The sequence below is a fragment of the Puntigrus tetrazona genome, chromosome 11 (assembly GCF_018831695.1).
Source record: "Puntigrus tetrazona isolate hp1 chromosome 11, ASM1883169v1, whole genome shotgun sequence".
Lineage (NCBI taxonomy): Eukaryota > Metazoa > Chordata > Actinopteri > Cypriniformes > Cyprinidae > Puntigrus > Puntigrus tetrazona.
The window spans coordinates 21,147,975-21,165,932 of record NC_056709.1 but is presented as its reverse complement, the minus strand read 5'-3'; the positions used below and the strand labels follow the sequence as shown (position 1 = coordinate 21,165,932).

The window sequence follows — 17,958 nt, the reverse complement described above, 5'->3', positions numbered from 1 at the left end:
GTATCTGGGAAAAAACGATAAAGCATGCATAAAGTGTATATACAGCAGTCTATATTACATATTTTTAAATATACAGAGGAAAAAGGGAAAGATTAAATCATCTCAGTTTGTTTAAATCAAACTAAATAAATCTGAATAAAATAAATCAAATAAATCTAAAATAATAATAATAATAATATTGAATATTGATTGGACAAAAATCATGTACAGTATACCATTAAAAGGTGGTCTTTATATATTCAGAGGAAAATAGAAATGACAGAACATACGTTTAAAACTATGATAATAATTCATGTTTAATATATTATTACATTTTAGTGCCTGAATACTGAATATGATAGCTAACCAGTGTGCCTTTCAATACCAGTGTTTGGGGAACATTCTAATGCATACCACACATGCATAAGGTGTATACCGTGCATTAAAAGACGATCTTTATATATTCAGAGAAAAGAGGAAAATATGAAATAATCTCAGTTTCTTTAAAACGATCCCCTTAACAAAATAAAAAGTCAATAATATTACTAATAGACGTAATATTAATAGGCAGGTCACTAATAACGCATAGTAAGTACAAAATAGTAGAGTACTATTAAAAAATCACGTACAGTACTATTAAAATATGTTTTTATGTTCAGAGGAAAGTGAAAATGGCAAAAATACATATGAAAAAATCATATTATTATTGTCATTATTATTATCTGTATTATTATGAACTACTGTATAGTTCGTCAAGATTTTTTTTAAGAAAGTTCTATCGTCAAGAAATTGTTTTCTTTCCTCCACAACGCATCATGCAATACACGGACGGTTATGAAGCATGTGAACATGGAGTCTATGCGCGCAAACAGATAAGGGAAGTCTTCTGAGTTGTTTTTCTCATCGCTCACGGTCCCTATTGGCTTCAGTAAGGCTCGACATCCTTTCGGTGACCATTTCGACCAATCACAGCCCAGTGCGCATGATGCGCGCGCCAAGTGCAAACCCAACGCCGAGAAATCGCCTTTTTTTCTAAAGGGGCGTATTTTTCTTGCCAATTTAATTACAAACCAACGTTCAATGCACCCGATACATTCTGCAATAATGTCAGGCGCCTATTTGAAACACCCGGGCACCATGTCAAGGTGTTAGTGTTGTGTAAACAGTCGGGATGTGTGTTTAAGAACGTTTTTGTGGGAAGTCTCATCAATGGAGGGTTGAGGAAGCCCGTCTTGCTACAGAAGAGGACGCTGTCGCCCCTGGATATGACCGGCGTTCTCTGTCGTTTCGAGCGATCGATAAAAGAGTAAGTTTGCTGCTTTATTTTCCACTGTTTTCTATAAACAGTAATGTCACGGGGGCAGGTAGCGCTGCAGTTGCTTGCTTGCACTCTCTAAACATGGCTCCAGCACTAAAAGGCGCTGCTTTGCTGACTGTACACGGCGCTTTATTACATGCAAGTGCTTTTTCTCTGCAGATACGCACACGGCATTGCATGCAAACGACTTGCAAATAGCGATACCGTCATGTGCAATTATTTGTCGTTTGGCTGATAAAGTGTAATTACACCGTCAGAGTTTGTTATCAGGAAAACAATCAAGGTTGAGACTGTCCAACAGCCCTGCTAAAATGGCTGACTCGTCTGTCTCGCTTCAGGATTGGTATTTAGCGCTCTGCAACCGAACTACGTCAACTGGGTCGAGGAAACTTTGAAGGTCTGCCCGGTGATTGGCTCGAATTTTTCACGTGATATGTGTAAAGCACGCTATTGGTTCGCCTGATATGCATTTATTTCCAACGTTTCAAATGGAGTGACATGCATGCTGCAAATGTGTATATTTTCTCGTTTTAGTAATTGTAAGATGTTTATTGTTCGCGATAAAGCATTTACTTGTGCTTTTTTTTTATGTTACAAGCAAGCACACCATAAACGAGCAGAGTAGTTGCTACATTTCACAGTTAACATTTTATATAATTGTTAAAAAAAACCTTTAAAACCAACCTGAGAAGGGTTGCTGCACTAACATGGTTTTTATGGTTTATGGTTTATGGCAAGACACTACAAATGAATAGGGTAAACGTTTTAGCTAATAGTAATCACCCTGCTTTTTGTGTTGAATAATCACTGTACATTGAGTTTTTCTGTTAAGTTTTCTGAAATATGCTTAAAAATACTCTAATATTTCATGATGTATGCACTAATTTGCATACATATAGAAACTGATAAAGCAGTACAGATTGTGTCAAAGCAGCTTTACGGTTCAAAAAAGGCAAATAGCGTGTCACTAATGCAAAAGCACGTAAAGGTTTTTACAGAAAGATTTTGGATATATATTTTTTATCACTCTATAAATCACAATATATTGTTGACAGGCGTGAAATAAAGTATTATAAAACCAATCGAATTTCAAGGCAAATGAACTGTCCCTTCTGCAAAAATCTTCAGAATATAGATATCGATGTAAGTCCTTAAAACTGATCTGCAGCCCTTTTAAGGAAAGTCTGTTCACTCAGCAGCAATATTTGTAATGTATCTGGGCAGCTCAAACCAAGTCCTATCTAAACGACCAAGACCAAGTCCCATTTTCCTATGGCAAAATCCTGAAGTCGCAAATAATGTATTTTGAATCTGCAAAAAAAAAACCTGAAGGGACATGAATGTTGTTTTTAATGCACAAATAGTATTTAAAAAGCTTTTTTTTTTTTTTTAGCCAATGCACATGCATAGTTATTACATGCTTGGATGTTACATGCGGATTGGCTAGTCAATCCACAGGTTTCTATGGGAACCGGAGCTTCTAATGACTGCTGCAGTAATGCAGTGACTTTACTAATCAGTGATTGGCTCTATCATTTAGATGGTGAGACTATTCCACCATATTGCGTGTTGTAAGTATAAGTATAGGAGTGAACCGACTTTGTATTTCTATAGTCTTTGCCTGAAGTGTCTTGTCTTAGTTTTTTAGTTCTCTGCTCAATATTTGTAACACATATTTATTATTTTTTATCTTTGCAGGTACTTATGTCCTTTCATATTTTAGCATTTATATAGAGGACGACTCCAATGAGGAAGTTAAGAAAACGAGTTGGCCAGTCCAGGGCTGGAGGCTTTGGGAGAGGAATGGTCAGAGGAGAAGATCAGGGTCAGGTTGGTCCATCCAGCCACGCCGACACAGATGCACTTCTCTGTCCACCTTCTCCATGCAGACTGAACTTCTCTACGACCAGAGACACACTTACGTATGCACAGGCTCAGAAAATGGTGGAGATTGAGCTGGAAGGACGGCTCCACCGGATCAACATCTGTGACCAGCTCTCTGTTGTAACAGAAGACGAGATGCTGGCTCAGGATCTGACGGAATGCAACAGTAACAAAGAGAACAGCGAGCAGAGACAGGGAAACAAACAGACCGCATCTAAAAGCAAGCGGAAAGATGGCAAACACGCAGCCAAAAAGAAATCAAGCTCTCAGTATAGCTTGCAAAACCAGGTGGCCCATAACCAAACCCCCTTGCCTAAGCCTACCTTTCGTAAGGTGGACACTTTCACAGCTTCAGAAGCTCCTCCTCTCCCTGTGGCTTATTACCGCTACATGGAAAAGTCAGGGGAAGAGCTGGACAACGAAGCCGAGTATGACATGGACGAGGAGGACATGGCTTGGCTAGAGATGGTCAATCAAAAGCGTGTGTCCGATGGACACGCTTCCGTCCCGCCTGATACATTTGAGTTACTGATAGACCGTCTTGAGCGTGAGTCCATTTTGGAGTCCCGCAGCCAGACGCTGTCCCAGAGCACCATCGACGAAGATGCCTACTGTTGCGTCTGCCTCGACGACGAGTGTCTCAACAGCAACGTCATCCTGTTCTGCGATATCTGCAACCTCGCCGTGCACCAGGAATGTTACGGGGTGCCTTACATCCCTGAGGGCCAGTGGCTGTGCAGGCGCTGTCTGCAGTCCCCGTCGCGTCCCGTCGATTGCGTCCTCTGCCCCAATCGAGGAGGTGCGTTCAAGCAAACCAGCGACGGAAGCTGGGCCCACGTCATCTGTGCCATATGGATCCCTGAAGTGTGCTTTGCCAACACTGTGTTCCTGGAGCCCGTGGAGGGAGTGAAGAACATTCCTCCTGCGCGATGGAAGCTCACCTGTTACCTGTGCAAACAGAAAGGCAGGGGGGCGTCTATTCAGTGCCACAAAGCGAACTGCTACAGGGCGTTTCACGTCACTTGTGCCCAGAGAGCCGGGCTGTATATGAAAATCGACCCTGTGCGGGAGACCGGCGCCAACGGAACCACTTTTACTGTGAAGAAGACTGCTTATTGTGAGAACCACTCGCCTCCTGGGACAGGGAACGAGGGGGATGAAGACAATGGGTTGGTCGGGGGCAGGGGTAACAGAGGTCAGAGGTCATACACACTAGGACCTCCGCTGCAGCAAAACCAGAATGGCCGGAAAAAAGGTTCAGCCGCACAACAGAGGAAAATGCAGAAGAATCCGGCAGGGACCTCGCGGAAGACAGGAGTGCCGCTCCTGCTGGTGCCGCAGATACCGTCCTTTCGGTAAATGTTTTTGTCTGGTCTTTTGATCTTACCTTATTGTAAACATGCAGAGGAACCTTATCTTCACCTTATATTTGGTCAGTGTGGAAGTGACTTGATTATAAAATCCACATCACACCGAACTGATACTGTTTATCTTCCTAAAACACAGTGTAGACTTAATTCATGTTAAAAAATAATAGCTTTTAAGGCTGCTTTTACACTGTAACAACAAATTTCTATTGAAGTAAACGATTCTTTATATTATAATGAGAGTTTATAGTATTAATATTTTTTACCTTATTGTTGATCATAAAAAATGTATAATAAATGTTATGGAAATAAAGGCAAACAAATATGTTTTAGGTCCCACTTTATCTTAGGTGGCCTTAGGTACTATTTAGTGTGTCCATTTAAATGAATCATTTGCACTATATGTGTACATGTAGGTATTAATATGTATAGTTTAAAAACATGTATGTAATTACATTTGTAATGTCTGTAATTACATTTATAATTACACTGTTGACCCATACATCTACCCATACCACCACACGTCACTAACCTTACCCGTATCCCAACTGAATACAGACATGTTTCAAAGTGTTTAATAAGCACATCTAGGTCTAGCTCTGTTCTGGTATTGAACACATGCTTTTTAGAAACCTAATGGATAAAATGAACATGAGTGGATGTCCTGTGTTACTTTAGAAATGTGTTACATTAGAGATGAGAAACCGGTTGTGAATGTTTCATGTAGAGTTTAACAAATGGCCTTTATCATATTTTTTAAATAGGCTCAACAAGATTTGCACAGGGGTTTCTGTTGAAAGGAAGAATCAGTTTATGCAGAGGCTCCACAATTATTGGCTGCTAAAGCGTCACTCTCGTAATGGAGTGCCACTCATCCGCCGGCTCCATTCTCATCTGCAGGCTCAAAAGTCAGAGCAGGTTAGTGTGCTGTAACACATTACGCTTTTATTGACAGTAAAGAGTGTAAATAATGTGTCCTCCAACTGTTAATAATCAAGCCCACACAGAATCTGTGCCGGCAGAAAGCCCTGCCGATCACTACAAATTTCCAGCACTCATCATTCACACTTTCCCTGCCCCTTTGTTTGTTTATTACAGCTAATTTGATCATGGTTTTTTTAATATTTGCTGCAGAATTCTACATAGTGTGTCCCTGAAACAGAGCAGAAAAGTATTATTTACTGAGTGTTTTTAAAAGACCCTGTATCACTATGTATGTGTGTTACGTTCTCAGATTTGATTTATTTATTTATTTATTATTTTATCATTTCTAGAGAGAGCCAGATGCAAAGTTGCAGGCCGTCAGAGAAGAGCTAAAGTACTGGCAGAAGCTTCGCCAGGACCTGGAAAAAGCACGACTTCTTATCGAGCTCATAAGAAAGAGGGAGAGACTTAAAAGAGAACAGGTGACACAGATCCCTTTATGTCTATAATGTTCTTTTGTTACACTCTCAAGAACCTGTTCTCTGCAAACCACCGCTTATTGCCAGAACAGGCCTGAGGTAATTACTAATTCACAGCATTTGGCTGTCTTTTCTGGTAAGATGAAACTTCAGCAGACTGTGCTGGAGCTGCAGCTCACCCCGGCGCTGGTCTTTCTGCGCTCTACACTGGAGCAACTGCAGGAGAAAGACACTGATCATATTTTCACCTCACCAGTCAATTTGAAGGAGGTGAGGAAATTACACGGTTTTTCAATTTTCATTTCATTCAGCCATGAGCACATTGTGATCTACATTGTGGACTGACCTTTTTATTTTAAGAGCGCAAGGAAAATCCTTTTTTTCATATGTCCCTTTTACTGTTTTCCCAGGTTCCAGACTATCTGGAGTTTGTTTCTGAGCCGATGGACTTCTCTACGATGAACGACAAGCTGGAGGCCCATAAGTATTCATCGGTGGCTGACTTGGAAAGTGATTTCAATCTCATGATATCTAACTGTCTGAGATACAACTCCAATGACACAGTGTTCCACAAAGCTGCCATGCAACTTCGGGAGGTGGGCGGGGCTATTCTGAGACACGCACAACTCCAGGCTCTCAGCATAGGTCTTGATCCCGGCACAGGAATGCACTTGCCAGAGAAGGCCAGCACACACAACGCCACCGTCTCCTGGTGTGATGAAGGTGAACATTCATATGTGCTCATTTCCAAAATCAAAAGTCCCCAAAGCATGATTTAAACTTTCTGAAGTTTAAAATATGTGCCTTACGTCATTATCTGCTTGCCTCTGTGTAACTTTTAAAGTTTCAGAAAGAAAAAAAACCCACTATAAATGTGGCTTATGATGCTTGAATATTGCATTATGGATATTATAATAGTTATGAACATTTTCCTTTCTGTCAAATGACTTACAGTTGACTTGCTCTTGGACCCTGAAAATCGTGTGCACATGTATCCCGAGGACCAACTGAAAACCCTGCTGGACAAACTGGATCTGGTGGCGTCTATGCGCACCAGCGGAGGTCGCACAAAACGCATGCGCCTACTGCGCAGAGAAATTAACAGCCTTCGTCACAAAATCAGCCACCAGGACCGCAAATCACGACTGCTGAATGGGAAAATTAAAGGAGAAAAGAGCAAAGAGGAAAAGATGGATTACATAACCTCCAACACAGGTAATGCAAAGCATACAAGAAAGTCATGTCCAGAGGATGTGTAAATAAATGCCTGGAAAATTTCTGCTATTTAATGCTGCATGATTTATGCACCATTTAATATTTAATTGCCTCAGTAAAAAAAAAAAAAAATAAATAATAATAATTGCAGCTATTTTTGCATATTTGTGACATGTTTTTGCATTTGACCCTATATATGGCAACTTTGCTATCAGTGTTGGTTTAGTATTATTTTTGTAATATTGTAGTATTTGTTTATATATTTTTTTATTTGCTTGTACGTTTTTATTTTCTTTTTCATTTTAGTTTTTAAGTTTTTGTAATTGTGTTTTGTCATTAAATTGTTTTTTGTTTTAAATTAAATTTCCATTTTAATGTGATTAATCGTAGTACTTCAGCTTAATTTATTTAATTTATTAGTTTTTTCTTAATTTATTTTATTACAATTTCAGTAGAAGATTTTGGTTAAGAATATTAACAGGGCTTACTGTTTGTTATTTTAAACTCACAGTTACCTTTTTTGTATGACACAAATGGCAGACACAATTTAATTCAAACCTCATGTAACTAGCTAATCATACATTTCTTTTCATGGTTGAAGACCTAAAGAAATCAACATCGCAAAAAGTGCAGGAACCCACTTGTCCGGCCTCTTCACCTCTACCTGGAGATGCTCCACCAAACCCACCTATGTTTTGCCTTGAGACTGGACGGACCACCACTCCAGCGGAGTCAAATAAACCTGGAAGCAGAAAACGGAGGGCAAAAGGAAAAGGGCAGAAAGAAAATCACGATCAGACTTTAGAAGGCGATGAGAACTTCCACACAAAAGAGCAGGACTCCGGCGCTCAGGAGGATGCAGTGATCAGGGTTTCCTCCACAGAGAGCCCATCAGACTCTGCTAAGATGGGTGTAGGCCGTCGAACATCCATTCTCTTTAAGAAAGCTAAAAACGGAACCAGACTAACAAAAGACAATCCTGTTTTATTGCAAAATGGCATTGGCAAAGCTGAAAATGATGTATCGCCGGAACAGACCACACCAGCCAAATTATTGTCAGCACCACCAGCCCCAAAATCGCCCCCTCCGTCCCCTCACCAGCTGAGATCCAGAGGACTGAGTACATGCTCGGATGGCGAAGGAGAAAAGGCCCACTCTCCGCCAGAAGAAAACGGTACTGGAATATCTTTACTGAGGCGATTACTCAGGTTTATTGAGCAGTGATTTAAGTGGTGTCCAGCTCAATATGTGTTTAATATGCTGAAGTGCTCTAATGCTCTTTATTTAGGCATCACAAATGGACTCAAGAGACACAGCGGCATCTCATCAGATTCAGAAAGCGTCACTCCCACCTTTCAAGCACACAGGTAATGGATGCCGTCAGCGTGCTTCCAATGCTGTCGCTAGCCTCTAGTTTAGATTCGGTCTGCTGTGATCTGATGCACCTTGACAGACCACTGATTACATTTCCAATTTTTCAACATTGCTAATATTGAGAAATGTTTCTTTAGTAGAAATTCAACAAGTTAGAATGACTTTTTATTTACATATAAGTATAACATTTATATTAATATTACACATTTATATTGGAATATTACACAAACTTCTCAACACTGGTGTAGATTAAAAGTAAAGAAATCGCTGCACAGCAAATTATTTTCCCCCTAATCATTTAAATTGCATTTTTATTACAAACATGCTATTTCAGCTGCCACAATATTTTGTATCAAAAGTTTAGCGAAGTGTTTCTTTTTTTTTGTTGTTTTACTAACACAGCACTTGCAAGTTAAGTAAGGTGTTTTATTAATGGCCTAAGAAAATCTGTTAAATTTTTATGCTGCAGTCCAAAATTCACATAAAAGTTTGTGGATGGAAACCAGTCATACGACCGGTCACCTGTAATTAGCGCTTGAGGTTGGATCACCTGATACCTGACATTAAAACCAGGTGTTTAAGGCATGTGTTACAAGAGAATTTGTAATGTAAAAACGTACGTCTTCTCATGTTCTCTGCAGTTCCTCACCTCCAAAACGCAGTCGTGGTAAACCAGCTCTAAGCAAAGTTCCTGTCAGTGAGGAGGAGAATGGGGTTTCTCATGCAAGTGAGTACTACAAATACTATATTGCTCTTCGTTCATTCATTTGGCTCAACTATCATTGCCTTCATCGTTGTAGGTAAAGACATTTCTCAGATTGATGAGATGGAACCTCTTACCTTGGTTTGGGCAAAATGTCGTGGATACCCCTCGTACCCTGCAATGGTAAGGATCACATGGCTTGAATATGTACATGAGACACTTGAATATGTGATTTAGCATATCCAGCATATTCTATCCTAAAGTTATGGGGTTTTTCAACAGATTGTCAATCCTAATATGCCTCGGGAAGGAATTCTTCACAACGGCATTCCCATCCCAGTGCCTCCAGCAGATGTTTTGGATCTGGGTAAACGCAGACAGGAGGAGACCAAGGAGAAGCTCTTTCTCGTGCTGTTTTTTGATACTAAAAGAACCTGGTAAGGAGAAACGACATATTCAATATTTCAAAGACAGTTTTAGGTGTACTAAAGTCACCATTTTATTTTAAATTGACAATCAGGCAGTGGCTGCCGTTGGACAAGCTCCATCACATGGGCATTGATGACACTGTTGACAGACTGCGTCTGATGGAGGGCAAGAAACCGAATGTGCGCAAGTCTGTACACATGGCGTACGACAGGGCGATGACACACCTGAGCCACGTGAAGGAAAACTCAACCTTTAACCCCTCAAATTTTATATAAAAGTCTTCTATTAAATGTTTGTCTAAACTGACTGTAAGATACCAATGAAGGTACGTTCGTAACATTCAGATGTTTATTGGTTTTTATACCAGTGACAGGCAGATTCATAAGCTCTTTTTTTTTTTATTTGAACGTTTTCCTACCCTCGATAACTCAAGGCACATCACAAATCAAACCTGGTTAACTTAACGTTCTCAACCGAGATTTTTAAGAATGTTTTAAATTCACTTCTTTTAATTGCACTTATTTGTATTATGTTGAAACGTTTTGTCCGTTTTCTTGAATGTGAGATGATTAGTATCACTTATGTTGCCAATGCACCAGAGTGTTCGGGCAGTACAATTCAGGAACTTTGTGCTAGAATGCATTTTGTAACTGTTTACTCGGACACCTTTCTGGACTTGGGATGTGCACAAAAAAAAGTTCTATTGCCCTTAGAGCTGCTGGTTAATCATTCTAGCGTGATCCTATATGCTTCTCATCTTTATCAGATTCCAACTTCTGAGCGTCTGGTGTTTTTGCCACCATGGCGGTTTTAACCTACTGTGAGGTGCCACTAAATGAAAATATTTCTTTCTTTGGTACTGCTTACACCGAGCATCTATTTTGTGTTTTTCTTTTCTTTAAAATGTGCCCTTTATTTTAAAGAAAGGCTGTGTTTGTTAAAAAGCTTGTAATTGTGGGTGGAGATCACTGTGTAAATATAAATGCATGTATGTAGAAAATATGCACAGATGTGTTTTTAAAATCTGAAATGTAAATTAATGACAAACTTTGTACATGTCATTTTAATTTATTTGGAGTGGTTATGGAAAAGTTATTTAATAGTTATTGAGAAGGTTTAATTTAACAGCTCTGTAGAGCTTTATATTGTGCAGAAGGCATTACCGCTTTAATGCAATTGTTCCTTAGTGGTCTACAGTGAGAGAACATTATAGAGTAAAATACTATGTAGTCTCTTAGATCATGTACGCAGAGTAAAAGAGAAATGTGTTTTTTAAAGCCTGTGAAAAAGCTAATAGTACCAAACAAAAATGTCTGAAACAGTATTTTCTCAAACGAGAAATAAAAACACTGTTGAGCTTACGGTTGCCTGTCATCTGTTTACGAGTTGAACTTGAGCAATACATCTTGATCATGCACTTGGACTAAATTTAGCGTTCACGTCAGTAAATGAGATTTCAAAATACATGTACTTTGAGCAACCTCAGATTTATTACAGCACCAATATATTATTCCTCTTGAAAACAAATGTTTTTTCCAGAAAAAAACAAAAACTCCAAGTTTGTTGTTCTCCAAATATCATACATTGAGGATTTTCCTGTTATGCCCAGTGGTTTAAGACAAACGTCATTTGGTGGTCTTGATTTTGACAACATCATAGTGCACATGCCAGAGGAATAAATGTCACAATGACTGGCATGTCAAACAGGAAACAAACAAATATATACAACAGTAAACCAAACATGCTGTGCAGTAACCTAACTGAGACAGAAATGAAAGTACATTGATTCTACAGTAAAGATGTCATTTTATGATCTGGTGATATGTTTTATATCACATTTATTTTCATTCAAATTGAGCAAGGTTTGGTCTTGAATCGAAAACCATATAAGACAAAAAGGCAATGAAAACCTCTAAAAGAATGCATCACAAATCTAATAACAAAAGGTGCAATGTGAGGATGCACAGCTCAAGCAGCCATGCTAGATCAGACCGTGAGGAGCAGCTCTACGCTGAGAAACCAGATTTGATCTTTTAATTTAACACCATCTAATCTATACGCAATTAAATTTCACTATAGAGTAAAACAATCCAGTTATAGCTTCAATAATTGTTCACTGCCACCAGTTGAGAAGGAAAAAATACATTTTATTGGGCCTTTGCTACGAAAAGCTCAAAATGTTCTGTTCTAGAATAAAAGGGTTCACAAAATGTGATTTTTCTTCCACATAAAATCAGACCCAGTCCAAGATGCGTGTCAAACGGTCAAAGAAACGCACAAAAAAACACGAAAGCAACAGCTTTACATAAATTATTAACCCGCGGTTGATTAGGATCTTCTGGTTGAATCATCTCCTTTGTTTTATTAACTGAGTTGTGTGTGAATGTGGAGATGCACGTCCTGCTATTGTAGTAGTCAGACTGCAGCAGGTCAGTCTGGTCAGTGTGCATCTGAAACCAAATCAAAGCAAACGATCAGCAGATGAAGGGAATCTCATAAACAACCAAGGTATCAAATCATTCAGTCGGACCCTTACCTCCTTTAGAGCTCTTACTGGGGTTAGGTGTAGTGGAGTATTTTGGAGGGTATCGGATAAACAGACGGTCTTCCTCCTTTTTGATCCAGCGCAGGAGTTTAGTGATGGCATTAATGGCACAGGTTTTCGTGACGAGGGGACTGAAGCATGTATACAGCTCGAATTTGCTTGTGACCTGGAATTTAAACGTTGCAGTGAACGGGTGCCATAAGACAGAGTCTAAACAATTCAGTAACATCACAATAATCCAAATAATGCTTAATCTTTCAGCAACAGTATGAAGCTAAAAACATCTTAACGATGGAGTTGTTTTTGCTGTATCTTTTCACTTTATAAGACATTAATTGAAGACTATTTGTGGATTATTGTGGTTTTTAATCAGCTGTAATGCTAAACGAGGGAACAAACTCATTTACGTTTTGGATGACCTCAGGGTGAGTACATTTTCAGAAAATTATAATTTTGGGGTGAACTGTTCCTTTAAAACTGCTTTGGGCAACACATAATTAACCTGAGAATATTACAAAGCAAACTCCATTCGGATCAAGGTCGGGATCCTAATTTGCATCATCTGCATTTGCAAATTCTGAGAGCTGCTCGGAGTCCTTGAAGGTAACACGATCTTTCAAGGTCTGCGCGGGGAGCGTGTGAAAGCGCCCGTCAAGATAGAAAGCACAGCATCAACATGTTTTGCTCTCGGAGGACTGGGAACAGATGCGTGTGACAGCAGTTACTATTCACATACCCAGGCCAGCAGAGTCTCACGTTCGGCCACGTGGTAGATGAGCTTGAGGGGGCGTGAGGTGCTGTGGATTCGGCCGTGCATGTCTCTATACAGGTCCAGGAGTCTCATCCGCTCATCCTCACTGCTGTACGGCGCTTCCATCTCTGGGCTGCGGCAAACCCATGAAACACAGAGGAAAACAAACGTGGCTTTGTGCTTTAGATCTCAACTTGATGTCATTCATCAATATTTTCTGAAATTTTATTAGAGGTACATTACACTGTGCCGCATGACAGGCATTGTGCTTTCAATAAAAGCCACTGCTGTCTGTTTGCATCACACAATAGGAAGAATTAAGAAATCATGCTTTCAATTACTGTCCTCTGTGAAATTCATTCAGGAAGTATCTGTGAGCATTACCATGAGCTCTGATCTACAGCTCAGATACAGCTCCAATTTTACTTGTGAAGATGCGAAGGAAAAATCTGATGTCATAAAACGCAAAAACACAGGCTTTAAATAAATATCTGAAAGGTTGCCAAATAATACACTGAGTATTTAGCACTGTTACATACTATTATATTATTGACTAATATTTACTAATAACTGGCAAATTTTCAGTTTCATTTTAATTTCTTTATTCATATTTATTAGTTTTATAGTTGTTACCATTTGGTAGCATATTTGGTACCATTGTTACCATTTCATTTTTAGTTATTTTACTTGAACATGTTTTAGTTATTTGACAAGGCATCCAATATACAATAGTTGTCTTTATTTAATCTTATGTTGGATAATAGTTTTTAGAAGTTTTCTATTAGCTAACCATCACAAAGCCACATTACAGTACATATATTATATTTATAACCAAAGTGTTCACAACAAGCAGAGGAAATATGGGTTAATCTAATAATCTTAATCTAATGTCCAGATCACATTTTATCCAAAAATCATAAGGAATTTTATTTTTCGCTCTAATAAAATTATGACTTTTTCAATGTATGATTTTAATGATTACTTAACACATATTTTCAATTATTATTTTGATGTTTTCTTACAGGTGCTGTCAAACAATTAATCACAATCCAGATAAAGGTTTTTGCTCACAAAATATGGTGTACATTTATCAAAAAAAAAAAAAAAAAAATATGTGTGTGTGTATATATATATATATATATATATATATATATATACATACATATACACACACACGCAGATATATATTTAATGAGATGTTATCAAATTAATAGAATTATATATAAATTATATAAATATACACACACACACGTAAATTGTATTATAATTTACAAATTTATACTATACGTGTGTACTTTTAAATATACATAATTATACACTGTACACACCTATATTACAAAAACATTTATTTTGAATGTAATTAATCATTGCCAGCACTAATAACAGATGTATAATAATATAATAATAATAATAATAATAATAATAATAATAATAATAATAATAATAATAAAAATAATAAAAAACATAAATGCAGTCAAAAACTTAAGCAGCAAATCAGATACTACCATTATGTATAAATGCCTCGCAATTTAGAAAATAAGTTTGTGAATAAGACTTTGCATCACAGTAATAATAAACATGGTACGAAATGTAGTAAACGTGCATGAAAGCTGGGATCAGTAAAAACTTTTTTTAAAGAAATCCTTCTATTCAGCAAGTGATATCAAAATGTTTTCTATTTTAAAAGAATCCTGGGAAAAAATCTGTCATGTTTTTACAACAAAAAAATATCCAACTGAGGCTTCCTATACATTTTAATTTTGGAAAAAAGTGAGCTGGCCAGGTTTCGTGAGATCCTCAAAGACTCACCTGGTGAACTGCGTCAGCTGGCGATGGTTGTCGGGCACATCAAAAGGCTTGTACATAAAATGCCTGAGGTCAGACACTCCCACCTGACTGACGCTGTACGAATGAGCTTTCGCTATGGAGTTGAGCGCATTGTGCGTTTGCATAGCCTCCTCGATCTTCCTCTTACACTCGGCCACCGAATAAAACGCCTCTTTATCAGTGGAGAGGAGAACCAGACAAACAGTGCATTCGGGAGGGTCCAGATACGAGATGTACGCATAAAAGTAACAGTCAGGGTTAAAACTGGGCAGGCAGATGGGCGTCCAGATCTCCCCAGCCTGGAAGGCAGACGAGGCCCCGATGAGGTTCAGCAGCAGGTGGAGGTCAGCAGGCTCCAGTCGGGCATCGTCGATGACCATCTTCTCCTGCACTATGGTGAGCAGCTGGTTCTTGGCTATGAGGATGGAGAAGACCAGGTTGGGAGTGATGGCCTTCTGAAGGATCTGACTGAGCGAGTCCCTGAGAGACGAGGCCAAGGGGAGACAGTGTACGGCGGAGAGAAGGAAGCTGGGGTCTGAGTCCACAAGGTTAAGGAGGCCGTCGAGGATCTTCTCCGAGCCGGCCAGCAGACGACGCAGATCGTAGTTCTTCTTGTGCTCGAAGATGCGGGTGATGCTGGCCTGCGTGAGCATGCTGACGATCTGGTTGTAGACGTAAAGCAGTTCGTTACGGAGCTGCTGCTCTGACTGACGGCTGCTGGAGACGGACACAAGCACCAGAGGACCCCGCTGCATGAACACAACCGTGTGCTCATCTGTCAGGAGTGCAAAGCAGGAGACTAGTTTAAGTTATCTGACCATGATTATTCGTCATCTTAGGCATATGATTAATTGTTCTCGGGTCTAGCACAACAATTCGTACCAAATCTGTTTACGTTTGTGGATTTAATCAATGTTTGTTTATTCAATAAGACAGCAAAAATGTTTTTTGTGTTCATCAAAGAATCCTGAAAAAAAAGATCACTGTTTTAACAAAAACACTAAGCAGCACAAATGTTTTCAGCATTGATAATATTTCTGGAGCATCAAACGAGAATATCAGAATGATAACTGGAGTAATGTTGCTGAAAATTCAGCTTTGCCATCAGAGGAATAAATTACATTTTAAAATAAAAAAGAAATTAGCTAATTAGCTAATAAATTGTAATAATATTTTACAATATAACTTTTTAATCAAATAAATGCAGTCTTGGTACGCATAAAAAAAAAACTAAACATTTCATATACGTCTAAATCTGAACTGTTGAATGTAATCGCATTATTACATTCAACATATTACGGAATAGGAGAAAAAAAACTGTGGTAAATTTAATTGAATATATTCATTGTTTTCTGCAAAATACTAATGGATCATATGAATCGTTTAACCAAATTGATTTAAATGATTTACAATAAAACTTGGACTACATGACAAATCAGATCACTACAAGAAACCCGAGCTGCCATGTCAGAGGATATTAGAAGGTGCAGAGAGCATATGACTGGACAAAGATTGGAAAACTGGGCTTTTGTTTGTTTGTTTTGTTGTCAAAGAGGAGGAAATCTAAACATTTTCCATGCACATTTATGAATAAATTCTTTGGTCACTCACCAGAGTAAACTGAGCGAATGATGTTGTCTCCACTTTGAACGAAGGACACCAGGGCCATCATCACTCCCATGGTGGAGGACAGGGCCTCCTCACTTCCATATCGGGAGTAGATGGGCTTCCCTGCTTCGCTCAGCACAAACACATGCTTCCTGTGCTGTCTCCAACTCTCCGCCGTCACGTCCTCGTTCCGGTGCGAGGGAGGTCCCAGAGGTGTACCGGTCTCGGACAGAGGGGACGAGGCTCCTTTCATACCCATTCCCTGCTCTTCCATCTTACCCCGGGCCAACACGGTTACGACAAACTCCCCCGAGTCATCGTGGCCATTGTCGGCTAACGCGGAGTCCTCCGACGCTTTCCCAGAATCAGTCTCCGAACCCCCGGCGCACAGAGACCGGTCTTCGTGAACGTGCAGCTTCTGCATATCTGTTAAAAGCTCTTGCGGTTGGCTGCTCTCCAGTGATGTAGAGTCTGCTGACTCCAAGAGCCCCTCTGGGTCTGAAGGCATCCTGTGATCTTCATTCACACAATGGTTTTCTGGTGGGACGTCACTATCCGAGTACGCAACATCTGGAGAGCCAAGCACAATCAGTACTGTAAAATCAGCGTGTTACGCAATATAACCCAAAATGTAACCCTGCAAATCATTACCCGTCTGATCAAGACATTGTGGAAGGATGGACGGATCACATATCTTCACCTCCTCCATATTCCCACTATCTTGACTCTGATCCATGTCAACGTGCAAACAGCTGAATTCAAAACGACAAAGTGACTTTAAACATACAGTCAAACGACAAATACGTCAGTAAAGCAACTTAACTATTGACGGTTCGTACTTAGTGCACAAAAGTGAAGTCTAAAGCCGTTTAATCTGATTACTGCTGTTATCCCATATCTGCACCGCTCGTGGAGTTTATAAACACCGTCAAGCACGTCTTCTGATGCCGAAACTTTAACAGCGATGAATGACTATCGATCGCGATTATTTAAATGAGAGGAACCGGTTCAAACCACAGATTTACTTGACAGATTACAGGACAGTAACTTGAGCTAGTCTACGTTATTTATGGGAAAAGCTTACGATCTCCCTCCATAAATGACTCCTCTCGTGAAATGATTCACTACTCGTCTTAATCGCATTCATGTCTGATTGAGGAAATTATTAACGGCAAATCAAAACCTAAATCGCTTTTAGCTTTCGCTCTGCGAAACTGACGCCGGTGCTCCAGGAAGCTTGACGTTAAAAACGCTGCAAAACAAATACCCACAACCATTTCCGGTTGACACGTTTCAAAATAAAGGTCCAAATTAAATATACAGTCAGTTATCAGGTGTTCTCATTGTTTCAGCAGAAGAAAGTATGCTAATTAGAATAAGAAAGAAATATATTTTTTCTATAAAAGACAATGCAACACAAGAGGCTGCAGGTTTTGGTTATTTAAATATGAACAATTATAAACAATTAAAATTGCTTCAATGCTTGTAAACTGTCCAGAAGTTTTTAGTGGAAAATTGATATTTTATTAGTTAATACTAGACATTAGGTAATATT

General features: G+C 39.2%; 2 protein-coding genes across 4 annotated transcripts; one reads left to right on the top strand and one right to left on the bottom strand.

The window, feature by feature from the left end:
* Positions 1 to 51: 51 nt before the first annotated feature.
* brpf3a (bromodomain and PHD finger containing, 3a) lies at positions 52 to 11,033 on the top strand. Of its 2 annotated transcripts, none has more exons than XM_043251672.1 (13): positions 52 to 1,285; positions 2,996 to 4,536; positions 5,313 to 5,466; positions 5,823 to 5,954; positions 6,069 to 6,221; positions 6,362 to 6,674; positions 6,906 to 7,166; positions 7,768 to 8,340; positions 8,455 to 8,533; positions 9,182 to 9,267; positions 9,341 to 9,426; positions 9,526 to 9,680; positions 9,764 to 11,033. In XM_043251672.1, the coding sequence occupies exons 2-13, from the start codon at positions 3,044 to 3,046 to the stop codon at positions 9,945 to 9,947; spliced, it is 3,669 nt and encodes a 1,222-aa protein (XP_043107607.1). In that variant the 5' UTR covers positions 52 to 1,285; positions 2,996 to 3,043; the 3' UTR covers positions 9,948 to 11,033. The 2 variants fall into 2 exon arrangements, with proteins under 2 accessions (XP_043107607.1, XP_043107608.1); XM_043251673.1 differs by having other exon boundaries at positions 54 to 1,285; positions 6,093 to 6,221.
* A 107-nt stretch (positions 11,034 to 11,140) lies between these two features.
* On the bottom strand, positions 11,141 to 17,824 carry mon1bb (MON1 secretory trafficking family member Bb). Of its 2 annotated transcripts, XM_043251675.1 has the most exons (7): positions 17,243 to 17,817; positions 17,055 to 17,155; positions 16,407 to 16,973; positions 14,778 to 15,570; positions 12,954 to 13,101; positions 12,209 to 12,383; positions 11,141 to 12,122 (listed from the first exon to the last, which is right to left on the bottom strand). In XM_043251675.1, the coding sequence occupies exons 2-7, from the start codon at positions 17,137 to 17,139 to the stop codon at positions 12,112 to 12,114; spliced, it is 1,779 nt and encodes a 592-aa protein (XP_043107610.1). In that variant the 5' UTR covers positions 17,140 to 17,155; positions 17,243 to 17,817; the 3' UTR covers positions 11,141 to 12,111. The 2 variants fall into 2 exon arrangements, with proteins under 2 accessions (XP_043107610.1, XP_043107611.1); XM_043251676.1 differs by lacking the exons at positions 11,141 to 12,122; positions 12,209 to 12,383; positions 12,954 to 13,101 and adding an exon at positions 13,135 to 13,753 and having other exon boundaries at positions 17,243 to 17,824.
* Positions 17,825 to 17,958: the final 134 nt, after the last annotated feature.